This window comes from Monodon monoceros, unplaced genomic scaffold (genome assembly GCF_005190385.1).
Source record: "Monodon monoceros isolate NGI ecotype Baffin Bay Population unplaced genomic scaffold, NGI_Narwhal_1 Super_Scaffold_13, whole genome shotgun sequence".
NCBI classification, from domain to species: Eukaryota; Metazoa; Chordata; class Mammalia; order Artiodactyla; family Monodontidae; genus Monodon; species Monodon monoceros.
Window position 1 is genome coordinate 85,477,096 of NW_021703769.1, and position 20,820 is coordinate 85,497,915.

General features: G+C 50.9%; 1 protein-coding gene across 15 annotated transcripts in view; it reads left to right on the forward strand.

The window, feature by feature from the left end:
* The window catches only part of ADAP1 (ArfGAP with dual PH domains 1), an 86,776-nt gene that overhangs the window by 16,312 nt on the left and 49,644 nt on the right, over positions 1 to 20,820 (forward strand). For 3 of the 15 annotated variants that reach the window (XR_003793035.1, XR_003793034.1, XM_029219799.1), the window contains exon 1: positions 25 to 293. The exons of 9 other annotated variants lie outside the window; for them this stretch is intronic. Coding sequence is in view for 4 of the 6 variants with exons in the window: in XM_029219799.1 (XP_029075632.1) it covers positions 212 to 293 (82 nt within the window). In the remaining 2 variants the exon portion in view is untranslated. Of the gene's footprint in view, positions 1 to 24; positions 294 to 20,820 lie in introns of those variants that run through there. 3 more of the 15 variants (XM_029219798.1, XM_029219792.1, XM_029219800.1) reach the window with 2 other exon arrangements.

Here is a 20,820-nt window from a genome sequence, read left to right on the forward strand (position 1 = left end):
CGGGCCCCGCGCCGGCACACGCTCGGCTGCCGCGGCGGCGACGAGAGCGGCGGCGGTGGAGCCGGGCCGGGCGGCAGGAATGCGGAACCGGCGCGCGGGCTGAGCTGCTCAGGATGGCGCAGGGGCGGCGGCGGCGGGCGGCCTGCGCGGGGCCCTAGCGCGGCGGGGCGGACGCTCCCCACCCGGCGTCGCGGGGGGCGGCAACGCGGCCATGGCCAAGGAGCGGCGGAAGGCCGTGCTGGAGCTGCTGCAGCGGCCGGCGAACGCGCGCTGCGCGGACTGCGGCGCCCCGGGTAGGTGCGGGCCCGCTGGCTGCGCCCGGGGTAGCTGGGGGTCTGGGTGGGTGCGGGCCGGGTAGTGGCCGGCCCGCGTGGGGGAGGGCCCGAGTGGATGCGGCCCGGGGTGGGTGCCGGCCTGGATGCCAGCCCCGGGGTCGGGGAGGGGTGCTGCGGCGCCTGCTTGCGCGGGGGGGGGCGCGGGCAGCGCAGCCTGGTCCCCGCTCGGGTGGGGCGCGGGCCCGAGGGCACCTGCCGGGACCCGGACATCGCCTGCCCGCCCACGGCCCCTGGCCTGCGGCTGTGTCGCCGCCTCCCCTCCCCCAGGCTGCGTGTCTCGCTGTCACCCGCGGACCGCCGCCGCCTTGCGAAACCTGGGGCTCCGCAAAGAAAGAGGAAATCGCGGCGGGCGACCGGCTGCAGGGAGGGGACGGACAAGCGGGCCGCGGGCCTCTGTGCGTGGGTGTGGGGTTCCACCTGGCCCTGCCCCCCACCTGCGGGTGACGTCATGGGCCCCCGCCTGGAGCCCCCCTCTAGCCCTGCACCCGGCGGCGGCAGGGGGAGGAAGCACCTGCCGCCTCCACGTGGACCCCGTGGGAACGGGCGCCCCTCCCCCCACCCGGCCTCACTGCTCTGGGGCAGGTGGCCAGTTCAGGTGGGGCAGAGGGGCAGGTGCGGCTCGGAACAAGCACTAGGCTACCTGCACCCCATCCTCCCAGCAGGCATCTCCTAGACTTTGCTCCTGGGTGGTGCCCGCTATGGGTTGATTTCCAAGGCGCCAGAGCCCTGGGGCTACGTGTGCTGGGACTGGCAGGAGGAGAGAAGGCTTTGCTCTCGGGCAAGTGGCGCCCTGCTACTGGGCTGGCAGCCCCTGGCGCGGCTTCGCTGCGGTGGGGGGGTGGAAGAGCCCCGAGAGGCTCACCTGCTCAGGCCCCCAGCAGGGAGGGCGGCTCAGCTCAGGCGCTGTCCCCAGGCTCTGTGGGGACACACGGGGCGCTCCACTGGGGGCTCCTAGCCTGAGCCCCTCAGAACAAGCCTACCACAGCAGGGAGTGGCCGAGCCCCCGGGGTGGGGGGGAAGGTGGGAAGACTCTGCATTTGTTCTGAGACTCCTGTTTGAGACACAGTCTCTGGACACCCCGCAAGTAGGGCACCCCCCCCAGCTCTCCTCTGCTGCTCGCCCGCTGGGCTAGGAGGGGTCCCCAGCGCAGCCCCCGCCCCTGCCGAGTGCTGGGCATCTGCTGGGCAGCTGCAGTGTGGCTTCGAGAGGCCACGCCAGAGCTGGAGTGTCCCAGAGGGGCGGCAGATTGAGGGCCTTTCCCCGCCGCCCTGAGGGCCTGCCTCGCCTCGTCTGTGCAGTGAGGCGGCAGCACCGTCCCCTCCGAGCCTGCTCGCGCCCGCTCCGCCGTCCCACCTCCCTCTCCCAGACCTGTGTTTCCACTTGTCAGGAGAGCGGCCGTGCCAGGGAGCAGTCTGGTGAGGAAGGGCGGTCAGCATGTTCTGCTCTCAGGCTTGGCCTGGGGGGCCCGGGCAGCGGGGAGCTGGCCCCGGCCCTCCCCTTCCTGGCCACCCTGCCCAGCGGGGGCTTCTCTGGACCCAGAGCCTCCCTGGCAGGAGGGACAGTGGGTTTCCTTGGTGTGGTGGGCCCTGCAGCTGCCGTGCCCACCCACCCACTTGGTCCAGGGGTGTGGCCCTCCAGCAGGTACGGGGGGTCGGGAGTCGCCGGCTCTCCCTGGCGTCGGGCCCGCCTCTGCTTTTCAGACTCGGTCCATGACCTCAGCATCTTGCCTCATCTTGTCTGGCAGCCTGAGGAGCAGACAAGATACGGGCTGTTGCCCCCATTTTACAGCTGGGGAGACCGAGAACTTGAGCTGTCTTAGGGGACATGGGGCCTCAAAGGCAGACCGGCTCTCCTGCCCTGACCTCCCGTGACCCCCATGTGATGCCCGCGCATGGTCTCTGCTGGAGCCCCGCTGGTCCGTCCATATTCTGTGCCACTGTGTGGTGTCACTGGGACCTCCCATCCCTGCTGTGGCCCAGATAGGCAACTTGGGCCCACTCTGGCATTGATGGGGGCTGGAGGGGGGACAGAACACCGTCACGTGGACTGATTCATGGCTGCTCTGCTCAACTGCAGCCCACCAGGAGCTGGGTGCCTCAAGGGTGAGGGTCCCCACGGCCTGCACTCTGCACCACAGGACACGGGGTGGTCCCCGGCCCCCCTAACCACCAGAGCAGATCTGGGAAGACCTCACAGCTGGCCATGCAAGGGCTGCTGGGAGGAACGCAGTCTGGGGTTGGCTGCAGCCCCCATGGGACCTGCTCCCAGATCCTGCCATTGTCTGCTCCAAGAGTGGGTCCCCTGCCCTTGAACACAGGGCCTTGTCTAACAGCTTCCAGAGAGGCTGCTCTCGTTGCAGGCCTGGTGGTGGTGGTGGGGGGTGTCCTCCACCTTGGAGGGTGTGGGTAGGGGGCTGTGCCTCTTACTTCCTCTGAGTCACCTGCCTAGTTGGGACAAATGACAGTGTCACCTTTGAAGCTCAGGTCTGATGGCCAGGAAGGACATGGTCTCTCAGCTCTTTCATTGGGCTGAGGTGTGGGTGATCATTCTGTGGGGCTTTAATGCATGTCACCTGGACCTTGGGATTGCCTAGAGCGCCAGGCAAAACCACCTCTGAGCACACGTGGGCCTTCTGATTGGCGGTGAGGCCTGGCCTCGTTAAGGAGAGCTTTCTGAGAAGACGGATGGTTTGGGACGGCGGTGTGGAGACCCTGCTGCTCCTGGACCGGGGGTGTCTGGGTGTGAGTGGCCCTGGGGGCCCGTCCTCGCAGCTCTGCCAGGACTGGAGCAACTGCCTGCAAGACCAAGGGGGTGAACTCAGAGCGGGAGGTCCTCCCTCAACCCTGGAAGGCTTCAAGGCAGAGGTGACTTGTCAGACATCGCTGTAAACCTGGGCAGAGAGGAATTTCGGGAATTTGGCTTAGTTTGGGAGAGGGTCCCCTGAGAGCGTGGTTGGCAGGGGGCTCCTGAGGAGTGGGCTGGGCAGGCAGTCCCTGCTCCCTGGAGCAGCAGCCCACTTGGGTTTTGGGTTAAATTGTTTTTTCATTGTGGTAAAATATACAAAAAAGTTATTTTTCAGTGTGCAGCTCGGTGGTGTTAAGTGCATTCACATTGTTGTGCAGCCATCACCACCACCCATCTCACAGCTCTTTCCATCTTGCAGAACGGAAACTCTGTCCCCATTAAACACTGACTCCCTCTTCCCCAGCCCCCACCCTTCCATTTTCTGTCTGTATGAATTTGACCCACATAAGTGGAATCACACAGTATTTGTCCTTTTGTGTCTGGCTTATTTCACTGAACATAATGTCCTCAATGTTTATCATGTTGTGTCAGGTGTCAGAATTTCCTACCTTCTTTAAAAAATTGAGTTATAATTGACTGTCACGTCATATTAGTTTCAGGTGTACAGCGTAGTGATTCGGTATCTGTACGTGTTGAGAAATGATCACCATGGTAAGCCTAGTTAATATCCTTCAACACGCAGAGTTTTTCCTTGTGATGAGAACCTTTAAGATCTACTGTCTTAGGAACTTTCAAATATACAGCACAGTGTTTTTCACTGTAACACCATGCTGTGTGTTACATCCGCAGGACTCATTTATTTTGTAACTGGACGTCTGTACCTTTTGACCCCCCCCTTCACCCATTTCACCCACCCCACCCTACCTCTGACAACCACCAATCTGTTCTCTGTATCTGTGAGTTTGGGGTTTTTTTGGTTTGAGGTTTGGGTTGTTTTTAGATTGCATATACAGTATTTGTCTTTCTCTGTCTCGTTTATTTTATCAGCATAATGCCCTCAGGATCCATCCATGTTGTCACAAATGACCAGGTTTCCTGCTTTTTTATGGTTGAATAATATTCATATATTATACATCACATTTTCTTTATCCAGTCATCCATATCTTAGCTATGGTAAATAAGGCTGTAATGAACATGGGGTACAGATATCTTTTTGAATTTGTTTTCATTTCCTTCAGTAAAATATCTAGAAGTGAAATTACTAGATTGTATGGAAGTTCTAGTTTTAATTTTTTAGGAACGTCCATACTGTTTCCATAGTGGCTGTATCAATTTACATTGTCACCCAAGTGTACAAGGGTCCCCTTTTATCCCCGTCTTTGTCGACACTTGTTATTTCTTGTCTTTTTTTGATGATGGCTATTCTAACAGGTGCGAGGTGATACCTCATTGTGGGTTTGATTTGCATTTCCCTGATGGTTAGTGATTTGAGCATCTTTTCATGTACCAGGCCATCTGCATATCTTCTTTGGAAAAATGTCTCTTCGGAGGCCTTGCCCGTTTTCTAATTGAAGTGTTTTGTTTCGTTTTATTGCTATTGTATGAGTTCTTTTTGTATTTTGGGTATTGACCCATTATTAGATATATGATTTGCAAATATTTTCTCCCATAGGTTGCCTTTTTATTTTGTTGATGGTTTCCTTTGCTGTGCAGAAGCTTTTTAGTCCCACTTGTTTATTTTTGCTTTCGTTGCCTTTGCTTTTGGTGTCAAATCCAAAAAATCATCACTAAGACCAACGTCAAAGAGCTTACTGTCTGTGTTCTTCTAGGAGTTTTATGGTTCCATGTCTTACATCCAAGTCTTTAATCCATTTCAAGTTAATTTTTGTGTATGGTGTAAGACAGTGGTCCGAGTTCGTTCTTTTGCATGTGGCTGTCTGGTTTTCCCAGCACCATTTATTGAAGAAATTGTCCTTTATCCATTATATAGTCTTGGCTCCTTTGTTGTAAATTAATTGACTATATGTGTGTGGGCTTATTTCTAAGCCATCTATTCTATTCCACTGATCTGTGTGTCTGTTTTTATGGTAATACCATACTTTTTTCTCATACTGTTTTGATTACTATAGCTTTCTAATACAGTTTGAAATAAGGAAATATGATGCCTCCAGCTTTGTTCCTCTTTCTCAAGATTGCTTTGGCTATTTGGGCTTCTTTGAGGTTCCATACAAATTTTAGGATGGTTTGTTTTTGTCAAAAATGCCATTGGAATTTTGATAGGGATTTCTGTAGATATCTACATTGAATCTGTAGATCGCTTTGGTGGGTAGGGACATTTTAACAGTATTAATTCTTCCAATCCATGAGCCCAGAATATAATTCCATTCATTTGTGTCTTCTTCAGTTTCTTTCATCAGTGTCTTATAGTTCTCAGTGTACATGTTTTTCACCTCCTTGGCTAAATTTATTCCTAGGTATTTTATTCTTTTTGATGCAATCATAAATTTATTGCTTGCTTTCTTTCTGCTAGTTCTTTTTATTAGTGTAAGGAAATGCAGCAAATTATTGTGTATTGATTATGTACCCTGCAACTTTACTGAATTTGTGTAGTAGTTCTAACATTTTGATGGCGTCTTAGGGTTTTCCGTATTTTATATCATGTCATCGGCAAACAGTGACAGTTTTACTTTTTCCTTTCTTATTTGGATGCCATTTCTTTCTTATTCTTGCCTATTTGCTCTGGTTAGGGCTTCCAATACTTTGTTGAATAACAGTGGCAAGACCGGGCTTCCTTCTCTTTGTTCCTGATCACATGATTTTTATTCTTCATTTGGTGGATCATGTTGATTGATTTGGGAATGTTGATCCATCCTTGCATCCGTGGAATAAATCTCAGTTGATCATGGTATATGATCCTTTCAATGCATTGTTAAATTTAGTTTGCTAATAGTTTGTTATGGATTTTGCATCTCTGTTCATCAGGGATATTGGCCTGTAACTTCCTTTTTTTGTGGTGTCTTTGTCTGGTTTTGGTATCAGGGTGATGCTGGCCTTGTAAAATGAGTTTCAAGGTGTTCCCTTCTGTTTCTTGGGAGAGTTTGAGAGGGACTGGTATTAATTCTTCTTTAAATGTTTGGTAGAATTCACCAGCAAAGCCTCCTGGTCCTGGACTTTAGGTTGCTGGGAGGTTTTGATTACCGATTCAATCTCCTTATTAGTGATTGGTCTGTTCAGATTTTCTGTTTCTTCATGACTCAGTCTTGGTAGGTTTCATGTTTCTAGGAAATTATCCATTTCTTCCAAGTCGTCCAGTTCTTTTACTTCTAGGTTAATGCCCTTGTGGGTAGAAAAGATGCTCGATGTGATTTCAGTCCTCTGAAATTAGACTTGTTTTGTGGCCTAACAAGTGATTTGTCTTGGAGAATGTTCCACGTGCACTTAAGAATGTGTATTCTGTGTTGCTTCTGGATGGAATTTCCCATGTATGTCTGTTAAGTCCATGGTCTAACGTGTTGTTTAAAGCCAGTGTTTCCTCGTTGATTTTCTGCCTGGATGATCTAACCATTGGTGAAAGTGGGTGTTAAGGTCCCCTGCTATTACTGTATTTCTGTCTATCTCTCCCTTTAGGTCTGTTAATATTTGCTTTACAGTTTTAGATGTCACTTATGTTGGGTACCTAAATATTTACAAATGCTATACCGTCTTGTTGGATGGCCTCTTTATCATTTCGTAATGACCTTCTTTGTCTCTTATTACAGTACTTGTTTTAAAGCCTATTTTTTCTGAGTATTTTTTCTAAGTATAGCTATCCTAACTCTCTTTTGATTTCCATTTCCTTCCTTTTTAAGGTCAAATAGTATTCCATTGTATGAATGGACTACATTTTACTTATCCATTCTTCCACAGATGGACACTTGGGTTGCTTCCACGTTTTAGCTATTGTGGATAATGCTGCTATGAACATGGGTGTACAGACATCTCAAGACTCTGCTTTCAATTCTTTTGGGTGTATACCCAGAAGTGGAATTACTGGGTCACTTGGTAATTCTGTTTTTATTTTTTTGAGTAATCTTGTACTGTTTTCCGAAGTGGCGGTACCATTTTATATTCCCACCAACGGTTCACATGGGTTCGAATTTCTCCACATCCTCACCAACACTTGTTTTCTGTTTCTTGGATAGTTGCCATCCTAGTGGTGTGCGGTGGTGTCTCACTGTGGTCTTGATTTGCATTTCCTTAATGATCAGTCATGCTGGCATCTTTTCGTGTGCTGATTGACCATTTGTACATCTTCTTCGGAGAAATGTCTTTTTAAATTCTTTGCCCATTAGAAATCAGGTTGTTTGTTGTTGTTGTTGAGTTTGGGGAGTTCTCTGTATATTCTGGACATTAATCCCTTATCAGATATATGATTTGCAAATATTTTCTCTCATTCTGTGGGTCGCCTTTTTACTTGATGGATAGTATATTTTGATGCACAAAATATAAAATATTTTCATGAGGGAATTCCCTGGCGGTCCAGTGGTTAGGACTCAGTGCTCTCACTGCTGAGGGCCTGGTTTCAATCCCTAGTCAGGGAACTAAAATCCCACAAAGCCGTGCAGCACAACCAAAAAAAAATTTTTTTTTCATTTTCATGAAATCCAATTTGCTTATTTTTTTCTTTTCTTGCCTGTGCCCTTTGGTGTCATAGCCAAGAAAGCATTTTCAAATCCAGTGTTATGAAGCTTTTGTCCCATGTTTTCTTCTCAGAGTTTATGGTTTTAGGTCTCACATTTAGGTTCTTGATCTATTTTGAGTTAATTTTTGTACATGGTGTTAGGTAAGGGTCCACCTTTATTCTTTTTTGCATGTGGCTATCCAGTGTTCCAGCACCATTTCTTGCACAGACTGTTTTTCCCCATTGATTGATGTTTACACCCTTGTCAAAAATCATTTGACCATATATGTGAGGGTTTATTTCTGGGCTCTGTATTCTATTCCATTGGTCTATTTGTCTGTTTTTATGCCAATACCACACTGTTTTGATTACTATAGCTTTGGAGGTCCCTTGTGATTACCTATGAATTTTAGGATGGGTTTTTCTATTTCTGCTAAAAAAGTCTTTGGGATTTTGATAGGGTTTGCATTGACTTTTTAGATCACTTTGGGTAATGTTGACATTTTAACAATACTAAGTCTTCTAGTCCATGAACATGGGATGTGTTTCCGTTTATTTATGTCCTCTTTAATTTCTTTCAAGAATGTTTGTAGTTTTCGTTGTACAAGTCTTTCACCTCCTTGGTTAAGATAATTCCTAAATATTTTATTCTTTTTGATGCTAATGTAAATGGCATTGTTTTTGTAATTTCCTTTTCAAATTGTTCTGTATATATAGAAATGCAACTGATTTTTGTGTGTTAACTTTGAATCCTGCTGCTTTGCTTAGTTTGTCTGTTAGTTCTAACAGCTTTTTTGTGGAGTCATTATGAATTTCTACATATAAGATCATATCATTGGCAAGTGAGATAATTTTGCTTCTTCCTTTCCAATCTGGATGTCCTTCATTTCTTTTCCTTTCTTTTTTTTTTTTTTTTTTTTTTTTTGCAGTATGCGGGCCTCTCACTGCTGTGGCCTCTCCTGTTGCGGAGCACAGGCTCCGGATGCGCAGGCTCAGTGGCCATGGCGCACGGGCCCAGCAGCTCTGCGGCCCCGGACCAGGGCACGAACCCGTGTCCCCTGCATCGGCAGGCGGACTCTCAACCACTGTGCCACCAGGGAAGCCCTTTCATTTCTTTTTCTTGCCTGATTCCTCTGGCTAGAAGTTCCAGTACTGTGTTCAACACAAGTGGTGCAGAGGGCAACTTTGTCTTGTTCCTGATCTTAGAGGAAAAGCCTTCAGTCTTTCACCATTGACTGTTATGTTTGCTGTGGGTTTTTCATATATGGCTTTTATTATGTGGAGTTAGTTTACTTCTATTTCTTTCTTGTTGATTGTTTTTATAAAGAGTGTTGACTTTTTTCAAATGCTTTTCCTGCACCAGTTGAGGTGATCATGTGTTTTTTCCCCTCTTCATTCTATTTAAGTGATGTGTTACGTTGATTGATTTTCATGTATTGAACTGTTCTTTCATTCCAGGAATAACTCCTACTTGGTCATGGTATATAATCCTTTTAATATGGTACTAAATTCAGGTTGATAGTGTTTTTTTAAAGCCTTTTATTATGGATATTTCAAACATATACAAATACACCCATTACCCAGGTTTAACCATTCACTCTTTTTTCCATATTCTTTTCCATTATGGTTTATTACAGGATATTGAATATAGTTCCCTGTGCTATAAAGTAGGACCTGTTGTTTATCCATCCTGTATATAATAGTTTGCATCTGCTAGTCCCAAACTCCCAATCCAACCCTCCCCGGCCCCCTCCCCTTGGCACCCACGAGTCTGTTCTGTATATCTCTGAGTCTGTCTCTATTTAGTTTGATAGTATTTTGTTGAGGACTTTAAAAAAAAAAAATATTTATTTATTTATTTTGGCTGTGTTGGGTCTTCGTTGCTGCACATGGGTCCCCTCTAGTTGCAGCAAGCGGAGGCCACTCCTCACTGCAGTGCACGGGCCCCTCACTGTGGTGGCCTCTCCCGTTGCAGAGCATGGGCTCCAGGTGTGCAGGCTCAGTAGTTGTGGCCTGCGGGCTTCAGCAGCTGTGGCACATGGGCTCAGCTGCTCCGTGGCGTGTGGGATCCTCCCAGACCAGGGCTCGAACCCGTGTCCCCTGCATTGGCAGGCGGACCCCCAACCACTGCACCACCAGGGAAGCCCACTGTTGAGGATTTTTGCACCAATGTTCATAAGGTATATTGGTCTGTGGTTTTCTTATAGTGTCTTTGGTATCAGGTTTATGCTGGTCTTATAGAATGAGTTAGGAAGTGTTCCCTCATCTTCAGTTTTTCAATTTTTTAAAAAAAAGTTTGAGAGGAATTGGTGTCAGTTCTTCTCTTTTTTTAAAATAAATTTATTTATTTTTGGCTGTGTCGGGTCTTTGTTGCTGCACGCGGGCTTTCTCTAATTGTGGCGAGCGGGAGCTACTCTTTGTTGTGCTGCCCGGGCTGCCCATTACAGTGGCTTCTTTTGTTGCGCAGCACGGGCTCTAAGCACGTGGGCTTCAGTAGTCGTGGCTCGCGGGCTCTAGAGCGCAGGCTCAGTAGTTGTGGTGCACGGGCTTAGTTGCTCCGCGGCATGTGGGATCTTCCTGGACCAGGGCTCGAACCTGTGTCCCCTTCATTGGCAGGCGGATTCTTAACCACTGTGCCACCAGGGAAGTTCCTGGTGTCAGTTCTTCTTTAGATGTTAGGCAGAATTTGCCATTGAAGCCGTGAGGTCCAGTTCTTTTCTTTGTATGGAGAATTTGATTGTGGATTCAATCTCCTTCCTAGTTATAGGTCTATTCAGATCATGTATTTCTTCCTGGTTTAGTCTTGGTAGGTTTTGTGTTTCTAGGAATTCGTCTGTTTCATCCAAGTTTTCCACTTTGTTGGTGTACAGTTGTTCACAGTACTTTCTTATAATCTTTTTATGTCTGTAGAATTGGTAATAATATCCCCACTTTCATTTCTTTCTTTTTTTAAGTTTATTTTTTTATATGAAGTATAGTCGATTTACAGTGTTTTATTTGTTTCTGATGTACATCAGAGTGATTTAGTTTTATATGTGTGTGTGTGTGTGTGTGTATTCTTTTTCATATTCTTTTCCATTATGGTTTATTGCAGGGTACTGAATACAGTTCCCTGTGCTCTACAGCAGGACCTTGTTGTTCATCCATCCTATATGTAATAGTTTGCATCTGCCAATCCCAAACTCCCATGCCATCCTTCCCCCACCCCCCTCCCCCTTGGCAACCACAAGTCTGTTCTCTACGTCTGTGAGTCTGTTTCTGTTTTGTAGATATGTTCTTTTGTGTCATATTTTAGATTCCACCTGTCAGTGATGTCACATGGTATTTGTCTTTCTCTTTCTGACTTACTTCACTTAGTATGATCATCTCTAGGTCCATCCCACTTTCATTTCTGATTTTAGTATTTTGAATCTTCTCTCTTTTCTTAGTCCATCTTGCTGAATTTTTGTCAATTTTGTTGATCTTTTTGGACAACCAACATTTGGCTTCATTTATTTTCTCTATTGTTTTTCTGTTCTCTATTTCACTTATCTCTGCTCTAATCTTTATTTCTTTCTTCTTTCCTCTGGCTTTGGGTTTAGTTCTTCTTTTCCTAGTTCTTTACATTGTAAAGTTAGGTTACTGATTTGAGATCTTTCTTTTTTTTTTTAATGTCTGCATTTATAGCCATAAATTTCCCCCTTAGCACCGCTTCTGCTGCATCTCATAAGCTTTAGTATGTTGTGTTTTTGTTTTCATTCATCTCTAAGTATTTTCTAATTTCCATCATGATTTCTTCTTAGATCCATTGGTTGTTTAAAGAGTGTTGTTAAATTTCCACAAAATCGTGAATTTTACAGTTTTCTTTGTTATCGATTTCTAACTTCATCCCGTGGTGGTTAGAAAAGATACTTTGTATGATATCTATCTTTTAAAATCTATTGAGACTTAATGTGTGCCCTAAGGTATGGTCTATCCTGCCAAATGCCCCATGTGCACTTGTGAGAACGCGTGTGCTGCTGTCAGGTGGAGAGTTCTCTGTGTCTGTTAGGTCTAGTTGGCTTATTGTGTTAAGTCCTCTGTTTCCTTACTTCTGTCTGGTTCTTCTGTCCATTATTGAGAGTAGAATATTGAAATCTTCAACTGTTACTGTAGAATTGCCTATTTTCCCCTTCAAGTTGTCAATTTTTGCTTCATGTATCTTGATGGTGTGTCATTAGCTATGTAAATATTCATAATTGTTATATCTTCTGGCTGTATTGAACCTTTATGAATATATAATGCCTTTCTTTGTTTCTTGTAGCCTTTTTTGATTTAAAGTCTGTTTTGTGTAGCCACTCTTCCTCTAACTTGTTTACTGTTTGCATGGAATATCTTTTTCTATCCTTTTAGTTTCAACCTGTTTGTGACTTTGGATCTCAAGTGAGTCTCCTGGAGAAAGGATACAGTTGGATGATGTGTTTTTCGCCATTCTGGCAATCTCTGTCTTTTGATTGGGAGTTTAATACATTTACATTTACAGTAGTTACTGATAAGGAGGGACTCACTTCTGTCATTGTGCTATTTGTTTTCTATGCCCTGTAGATTTTTTTGTCCCTTATTTCCTGCATTCCTGTCATATTTTATGTTTATTTTTTTAGTGAAATATTTAATTTTTTTCTTAATTTCTTTTTGTGTATATTCTATAACTATTTTCTTTGTGGTTACCATGGGAATTACATTTAACATTCTAAAGTTATAGCATTCTAATTTGAATTTATAGCAGCTTAACTTTAATAACCTATAAAACCTCTGCTTTTTTATAGCTCCGTCTCCACCTCTTTCAGTTGTTGATGTCGCAGAATGATATCTTTATACATTGTGTGCCCTAAAACATAAACTACTAATTATTTTAAATGCACTATCTCCTAAAGTATGTAAAAAACAAGGTTTGGAGTCACAACCCAGAGTTACAGTAATGCCAGCTTTAACATTAATGTTTTTTCCTTTAAAAGTATTAGTCTCTTAAATCATGTAGATAACAAAAAGTTACGAACCATTGTTACAGCAATACTGGCTTGTATAATAGCCCACATATTTACCTTTATTGAGATCTTTGTTTCTCCACATGGCTTTGAGGTACCATCTAGTGTACCTTCATTTCACCTACAGGACTCCCTGAGCATTTCTTGCAGGTAGTCTTAGTGGTCACGAACTCCCTCAGCTCTTGTTTATCTGGGAATGTCCTCATTTCCCCCTTACTTTTTTTTTTTTTGGCCGCACTGCATGACTTGTGGGATCTTAGTTCCCCAACCAGGGATTGAACCTAGGCCCTTGGCAGTGAGAGCGCGGAGTCCTAACCTCCGAACTACCAGGGAATTCTCTCCCCGTTACTTTTGAAGGACAGTTTTGCTTGGATAGAGGAGTCTTTGTTAAGAGGTCCCCCCCCCGCCTTGAGCACTTTGAATATATTGGCTGTCTTTTGCCTCCAACATTTCTGTTGAGAAGTCTGCTCGCTATCTATTCGAGGATCCCTTGTATGTGACAGGTTGCTTCTCTTTTGATGCTTTCAAGATTCTTTGTGTTTTGAAAGTTTGGTTATAATGTTTCTCAGTTTGGGCCTCTTTGAGTTCATCTTCCTTGTAGTTTGTTGAGCTTCTTGGATGTTTATATTCATGTCTTTCATCAAATTTGTGAAGTTTTCAGTGAGTATTTCTACACATATTTTCTCTGCACGTTTCTTTCTCTGCCTTTTCTCCTTCTGGGACTCCCATAATGCATATGTTGCTCTGTTTCGTCATGTCCCACAGGTTCTTTAGGCACTGCTCACTTTTATTCAATCTTTTTTCTTTCTCCTCCCCAGCCTCAATAATTTCTATTCTCATATCTTCACATTCACTGATTCTTTCTTCTGCCTGCTCGTATCTGCCTTTGAATCTCTCTAGTTAATTTTTCAATTCAGCTGTACTTTTAGCTCCAGGTTTTTTGTCTGTTTGTTTATTTCTTTTTAGCTTCCTATCTCTTTGTTGATATTTCTACTTTGTTTATATTAATGCACTGTTTTCTTGACTGTCTCTGCATATTCCTGTTGTTCTTTGAGCATAGTTAAGGCTGTGCTATAAAATGTCTAGTATATTTGCCATTAAGTCTTTTTCAGGGACACATTCTGTTTAATTATTTTTCCCTTTGGATAGGCCATACTCTCCTGTTTCTTTGTGTGCCTTGTGTTTTTTGTTGAACACTGGGCATTTGAATCTAATAATATGGTGCCTCTGGAAATCAGATTCTGCCCCTTCCACAGGGTTTGCTATTATTTTGTAATTGTTTTTTTCCCCTGGCTGTTATAGGCTGTGTCTGTGCTGTGGATCAGCCTGAGGAGTGAATTTAATGTCTTCTCAGGTCTTTTCTAAGCCTTTCTCTGGTCATGCGTGGTCACTTTCTAGTTTTCCTCATATATGCAGTTGATTCTGAATGTCCTAGTCTTTAATGAGTGGCTCCCAAAAGGGGGAAAGCACAAATGAAGGGGGAAAGCTGGTGCTGGCCCTTTAAGTCTTTGGGAGGCCTTGAGATGCAGGGGGAGGGGCTGCAGCGAAGGCTGCCTCCCCCTTTTTCTGCGCACTGTGGTCAGAAGCAGCAATCAGAGCGCAGATCACGGACATTTGAGGGACAGGGTCCTTCTTCACCCTGGCTCCTGCGAACTGAGTGCCAGCTGCACCTAGGACACATGCGCAGCGGCCTGCTGTGCTCAGAGCTGAAACTGAGCAGAATTAACTGCAATTTATGTCCACGTTCTCCCCTGGAAATTCTAAGACTTCAACAGGCTCTGGAGTTCAAAAATTGTTACGTCAGTCAGATTCTGCCAGTACCGTCATTTTCCAGGTGGGGAGAGAGGTTTCTGGTGCTTCCTACCCGGCCATCTTTCCAGAATCTTCGCCAGGATGGCCACTCCATCCAGGCCCAGAGGTGGACAGCCATGAGCCAGTCTCACCTGGCCCCCGACCCTGGTCCGCGGCATCCTGCCACTTTGCAGAGGTGGCTCGTGGCTGCGCGGCTCTGCCCACGGACCCAGAGGCCTGTGAGGGCCAAGCCTTCAGTCGGCCGCCCACCCCGGACTCCAGTGCGGGTGCCCCCTTACTCCATCCCATGCGTGTGCAGGAGCGCCTTGTCCTGTGCCGTCGCCCGGGCTGTTTGCTCATGTGTCTGCATTCTGTGGGGAAGATGGATGATGAGCAAGTGGCCCCATGCAGAGACGGGACAGGCAGACCGTGCAGTGCAGTGGTGAGCACTGCTGGCTGCCCATCAAGAACGGGCAGGGAAGATGATGGGCCGCCTGGGGCCTGCATTGTGAAAAGGAGCTGGGCCTGCAGGAATCTGGAGGAGGAGCATTCTGGACGCTCGGAGCAGCTGCCCAGATGCCTGGGTCCAGGCCTGGCCTCTTTAGGGAGCTGGAGGTGGGGGGTTGACTGCAGGGAGGCTCTGGGACAGCAGGGGAAGCGTGGGGTCACCTTGTGCAAGGGTCACCTCTTCTAATGACGGTTTTGGGGTGGGTTTGGTGGGGAGCAGCCTGATCCATATTTTGGGGTCCCGGGGAGGGCAGGTGGAGGACAGGTGTGGGCACTGGGCACTCCCTGCTGGAGCCGCACCAGCAGAGGAGATGGTGAGGGACCCCCGGGGAGGGTGGAGACCCCCGTGAAGACAGCTGTTAACAAATGGGAGGGGACACCTGCGTGCGAAGGGGTCAGAGAAGAGAGCAAACTGGACTGAGCCCTGGCGGAGCAGCTCAGGGGTTGCTGGCTGACGGGGTGGGATGGTGGGAGCCGGCGGCAGTGCCTGGAGTCACCCTGTGAAAGGAGCCGAGACGTCCGTGGACACAGGCAGGACCGGGAGCACAGGAGGCGGCGAGGGCGCCTCTGTCCCCGGCGTGAGGTGGAGGGGTGGGCGGGGAGGAGAGGGTGAAGCAGCGTCTCTGATGCGGGAAGCCCCGGGAAGGGGGGCCCTGGCCACATGCCCTTGGATGTCCCCGTGATGCATGGTCCTGGGTCAACCTGCGCACCTGTACGTGGCCGGGCCCTTCCCTGCGCATGGGGCGCCCCCGGGCGAGACCTTGGTGGGTGAGAGGCGGCCCGCGTTGTGCAGCAGAGGGAGGGTGGTGGACACTCGGGGTCTGTGCTCTTGAGGTGCAGGGCAGGTGGGTCGGAACAGGGTCCTTGAGTGGGAGCGGCGGCCTCTGTGGTGACAGGGTGAGGGTGTGGCCCTGGGTGCGGCTGGGGTCTGGGTGGGGGTCACTGGGAGGAGGGTGTTACTGGGATGTGACGAGGGGACAGGTGGGTAAGCACGGGCACCAGGGTCATCCGGGGTCCCCCGGGGGGTGTGGCTCCTCCGGAAGCGGGTGGGCCCGCCAGCTGCTGTGGCCCCGGGCCGGCCAGAAGCTGAGAGGCCGGTGTGTCCAGAGCAGGAGGCATGAGCTCAGAGGGGCCCTGACCGGGGGCGCAGGCAGGGCCTCAGAGCGGGACGGAGGGCCCGAGGCGCGGAAGCGAGATGGAAGCAGGTAGGCTGCTAGGATGCTCACGAACCCTCCGGACTGGAGGTGATGGTGGTGTGGTGGGAAATGATCGAGTCCCGGATGCATTGTGGAGTCTGGGGAGCAGGGCTTGCTGGCAAACGGGGCGTGGGGGTGAAGGGCGGGGGGGGCCAAGGGCGCCCCGGCTTTGGGCCGAGGCTGAAGGAAGGGTGAGGCGCCGTCGCCGGCTGGGGCCGGCCTGGGGAGGTGGGCTGGGGACGAGGGGCTGGTTTAGAGGCCGCGACAGACCTGGAGTGGAGGCGCGAGCCTGGCGCCCGGACGGCCCTGGGGGAAGGAGGGCAGAGGTAGAGACCGGGGGGGGGGGGGGGGGGGGGGGGTGAAATAGCCAGAGGGGTGTCACTGTTTGGGTGTAACTGTTTCCTTTTCTCTTTTTCTTGATTGAGGTGAAATTCACATAGCATAAAATTGGCCATTAAAAGTGAACAATTCAGTGGCATTTAGAACATCCCCAGGTTGTGTGACCACCACCTCCGTCTAGCTCAAAGTACAGTTTTCACAGCCAAGAGACCAGATGAGATGCCGGGAGGGTGCCTGGCGGGGAGGGGTACGCACGCGGCCTGGAAGGCAGGAGGACCCCTGGGAGGCAGGCGGCCTGGCCAGAGGCTGCCTGGTCCAGGAAGGATGGGGTCAGTGCCACGGAGGCCAGAGGGGTCTGCGATGGGGGTGGTGGAGCGGTGGGGATGAGAGGGATGGGGGGCGTCTGGAAGGCTCCTCGGGGCCAAGAGAGGGACTTTGGCAGTGTGCGTGGCGCTGGCCGGAGTGATGGAAGAGCTGGGGAAGGACGGTGCGGGAGAGAAGAGGGAACTAGGCCAGGCAGGTGGGGAGGGCTCAGGAGAGGAGGCTGAGCGAGGCTGGGTCCCGTGCTTGCCTCTCAGTGGACTGGGCACTGGGGCCGGGAGAGAGGAGAAGGTGTGAACCACCGGTATTCACTGAGCGCCTGCTGTATACAGGGTGCCGGCTTTGGTGATGGGAACCACCAGGCAAAGAAGCCAATTGCCTGCCCTCCCGGAGCTTCAATTCCAGCGGGAGACAGAGGATAAACACAGCCCAGGCTGCACTGTGTGTTGGGAAGCGCCAACAGTGGAAACGGGGCGTGGGACCCGGATTGAGGCGAAGGGCGGTGCTGTGCGTGTGGGGAGGGCCCGGCCCCAGCAGATGAGTGACTGTGGTGGGCACAGGCTGTGGGCCCCTAGGCGGCCACTGGGCCTTCTGTCCAGAGCCAGTTGCCTGGCTGTGCCCACCAGGACTCGGCCCTCCTCTGCCTTGCGGGGGCCGAGGTCCCTGGAGCCGGGCCACAAGGTTCGGCCAGACCCACCATGTCATTGACAGGTCCCGCTGCACACCCTCCTCCCCCTGCTGGGCCTTGGCCGAGGGACACACCTGCTCTTGCTGGCTCAGCCCCAGGACATGTCTCACCTGGCCTCGGTCGGGCTCCCGGAGACGGAAATAGTCAGGGAGCTGAGTCACTGAGAGTGCCCTAGGAGAAAGCCGGGCAGAGCCGGGGCAGAGGGAGGGCAGAAGACGGGAGAGGAGCCGGGCGGAAGCTGGCGGCCTGGAGCAGCCTGCTGGGCGGCAGGTCCCGTCACCCTGATTCAGAGAGGGTGTGGCAGGAGCCTGGAGAAGCACAGAGCAGCCCCGGCACTTGAGGGGCCGGGGCAGGAGTGCACGTGGAGACTCAGGCCTGGCCCCTCTCCCGCCCCCTCTTATTGCAGGGCCCCATGCGCTCCACCCACACAAGCCCATGCCCTTGGCCACCCCGTGGCCCGGGCCATTGGGCAAGGAATCCCTGAGTCCTGGGTGCTCTGAAGTAGACAGAGGGGCAGGGCAGGCTCTGGACGGCTCGGCGGCCCCTTGCCCCGCAGGGACGGGGTGCAGCCAGAGTGGAGCCCGGACCAGGGGTGGGGCCCTCCTGCCCGGGACTAAGGGGGTCCTGGTGCTGGGGTACCCCTACCAGCTCTCCTCCCGCCGTGGGCCCCCTCCCACCCCAGGGGCTCTGAGCTCAGGAGTGTGGGGCTTTCGCATATACACGGACACCCCAGCCCTGTGCCTGTCTCCTGGCCCTGATGGGGAAGGGGGGCTTGTGCAGATGGGGTGGACCTGGCTGTGCCCCAGCGGCTTGGGAGGGAAGCCTGCAGGAACAGCCTGTCCACTAGGAAAGCTGAAGGTCACCCACCCCCTTCCTTGGGGACCTCCTGCCAGCCATTATCCAGCCCCTCATTGCCCCCGCTGCACGCGTGCACATGCGCCCACCCCGGAGGTCCTTGGCCTCAGGGTCGGCATCCCCAGTGGACAGGCCGGGGCGGCCCTCCTGCCCGAGATTGTGCTGAGAGGCTTTTGTCTGAAGGAGGGAGGGGCTGGCATCAAGTGAATTACTGATTAGCTGAAGTGCAGACACAGCACAGGGAGAGTTAATCCATTAATCGACCAGATGGACACACAGGAGACTGTCCTGGAGCTGCCTGCAGGGCCACGGTGAGGGGCCCGCACACCCCACTGGTCTCCACGTACTGCTTTGGGGGCTTTGGGGGGCGGTCACTCTGCCTGACCCCAGGGACCTTAAACTGTTTCTCAGAGTCACCCCCAGAACTCACCTCCCAGGGTCTGAATACTTCCTTAAAGTAGGGGCTCTTGATTGGAAAGCCCTCCCGGGGCTCAAAGGCCTGGCGCCCAGGGGTGCCGTTCCTGGCATGTGCTGCTTGACCGGCCCTCCAGGGACGGTGAGTCCTGAGAGCAGCAGGTGGTCTGTGGGCTGGGCCGGCAGGCCCTGGACTGGTGCCCTTCTCACTGCCTTTAGGATTTTTGCAGCAATTTGCAGGAGCAGAGGACAGACAAGCACTCAGCCCAGCCACGGGTGACCCGTGCGTCGGGGGCACTGCAGGCCCACTGTGCGCTGGGCAGGCGGGGAGCAGCCGGTGCCTCCCCCGAGCAGAGGCAGGCCTCTCCTCTCCCGGTGGCCTTGCCATGGTGCCGCGCGTGACGGCAGGGTTGGGGGGACTCCCCCAGGCCGAGACTATGCGCTTCCCAAACTGCGGTGCGCAGGCTGGGCTTGGGGTCAGGACGCCTCCTGCTTCAAACCTGTTTCAAACCATCTTCTTGCCTTTCCCCGCCAGCCCCTGGGGGAGCCCCAGGAGGGGGCAGCGGGGTAGTCACCTCCCGAGATGATGGACAGGCTTCCTCACCAGCCTGGATGCTGGGCTGGGGCTCCCGTGGGCGCCGGCCACCCGTACACATCCTCGCGCCCACCTTCTTTGAACCAGGAAGGTGGTTCCAGGGTGGAGGGTGGGAGACATGTGCCTGCCCTCTGATCCCAGCTTTGCCGCTGTGTGACCTCAGACACCATCCAACCCTCTCTGGGCTTTTTTTGCCTTACTGTGTAGAACTGGACTAACGGCAGGACACAGCCTCAGAGGGAGTGGAGAGGAGCGGCAAGGTAACATGGTCGGTCATTGCGCCGTGAGTGTGATGAGGCCGTAGAGCTGTTACAGCGGCTGAAGGGACCAGCAGGAGGCCGGGCGGCAGGCGCTGAGTCCCGAGGACACCATTGCAGGTGTGAGGATCTGCAGGACACCCAGGACAGACCAGGCCTCTGGATCGGCCCATGTGGCCCCCAGGTGCCAGCTGGACGCCACTCTGGGGGGCGCACCCCTCGAGAGGAAGCAGGTGCCTGCCTGCCCTTCAGGGCAGGACGCAGGGGGCGGAAGCCCTGACTTTGCTGCTTCTCCAGTCTGTTGGGACAGGTCCGGGGTTGTAGACACATCTTTCTTAAATTCACTTTTATTGAGGTGTGATGTACAGAGGATAAAACGCACCCCTTTGGAATATGGGAGAAGTATCCGCCGTCACCCCACAAGCCCCCGCGGGTCCTGCGCAGTCAGCCCTGCTTCCCTGATGACGTAAGATGGGGAGCATCCTCCTTGTGCTTATTTGCTGTCTTCCATCACGTGTTTGTTAAAACCTTTTGCCTATTTTTGTAATTGGGTTGTTTTATTACTGAGTTTGAATAGTTCTTTTTTTTTTTTTTTTTTTTTGCGGTACGCGGGCCTCTCACTGTTGTGGCCTCTCCCGTTGCGGAGCACGGGCTCCGGACGCACAGGCTCAGCAGCCATGGCTCACGGGCCCAGCCGCTCCGCGGCACGTGGGACCTTCCCGGACCGGGGCACGAACCTGCGTCCCCTGCATCGGCAGGTGGACTCTCAGCCACTGCACCACCAGGGAGGCCCTGAATAGCTCTTTATATGCTTTGGACACAAACCTTTTATCAGATATATGATTTGCAAAATTTCTCCCAGTGTGACTTGCCTTTTCATTCCCTTGACTAGTGCCTTTCAAACAGCAGATTTTTAAAAAATTCTGATAAAGCAATGTATCTATCTTTAAAAAATGGGTTCTGCTTTTAGTGTTATAGCTAAAGTCTTTGCCTAACCCAAGGTCACAAATATTTTTCTCCTCTTTTCCTTTGGAAGCTTTATGGTTTCAGGTTTTACATTTGGTGCTCTGATGCATTTTGCATGACTTTTTGTATATGGCGGGAGGCTTGGATT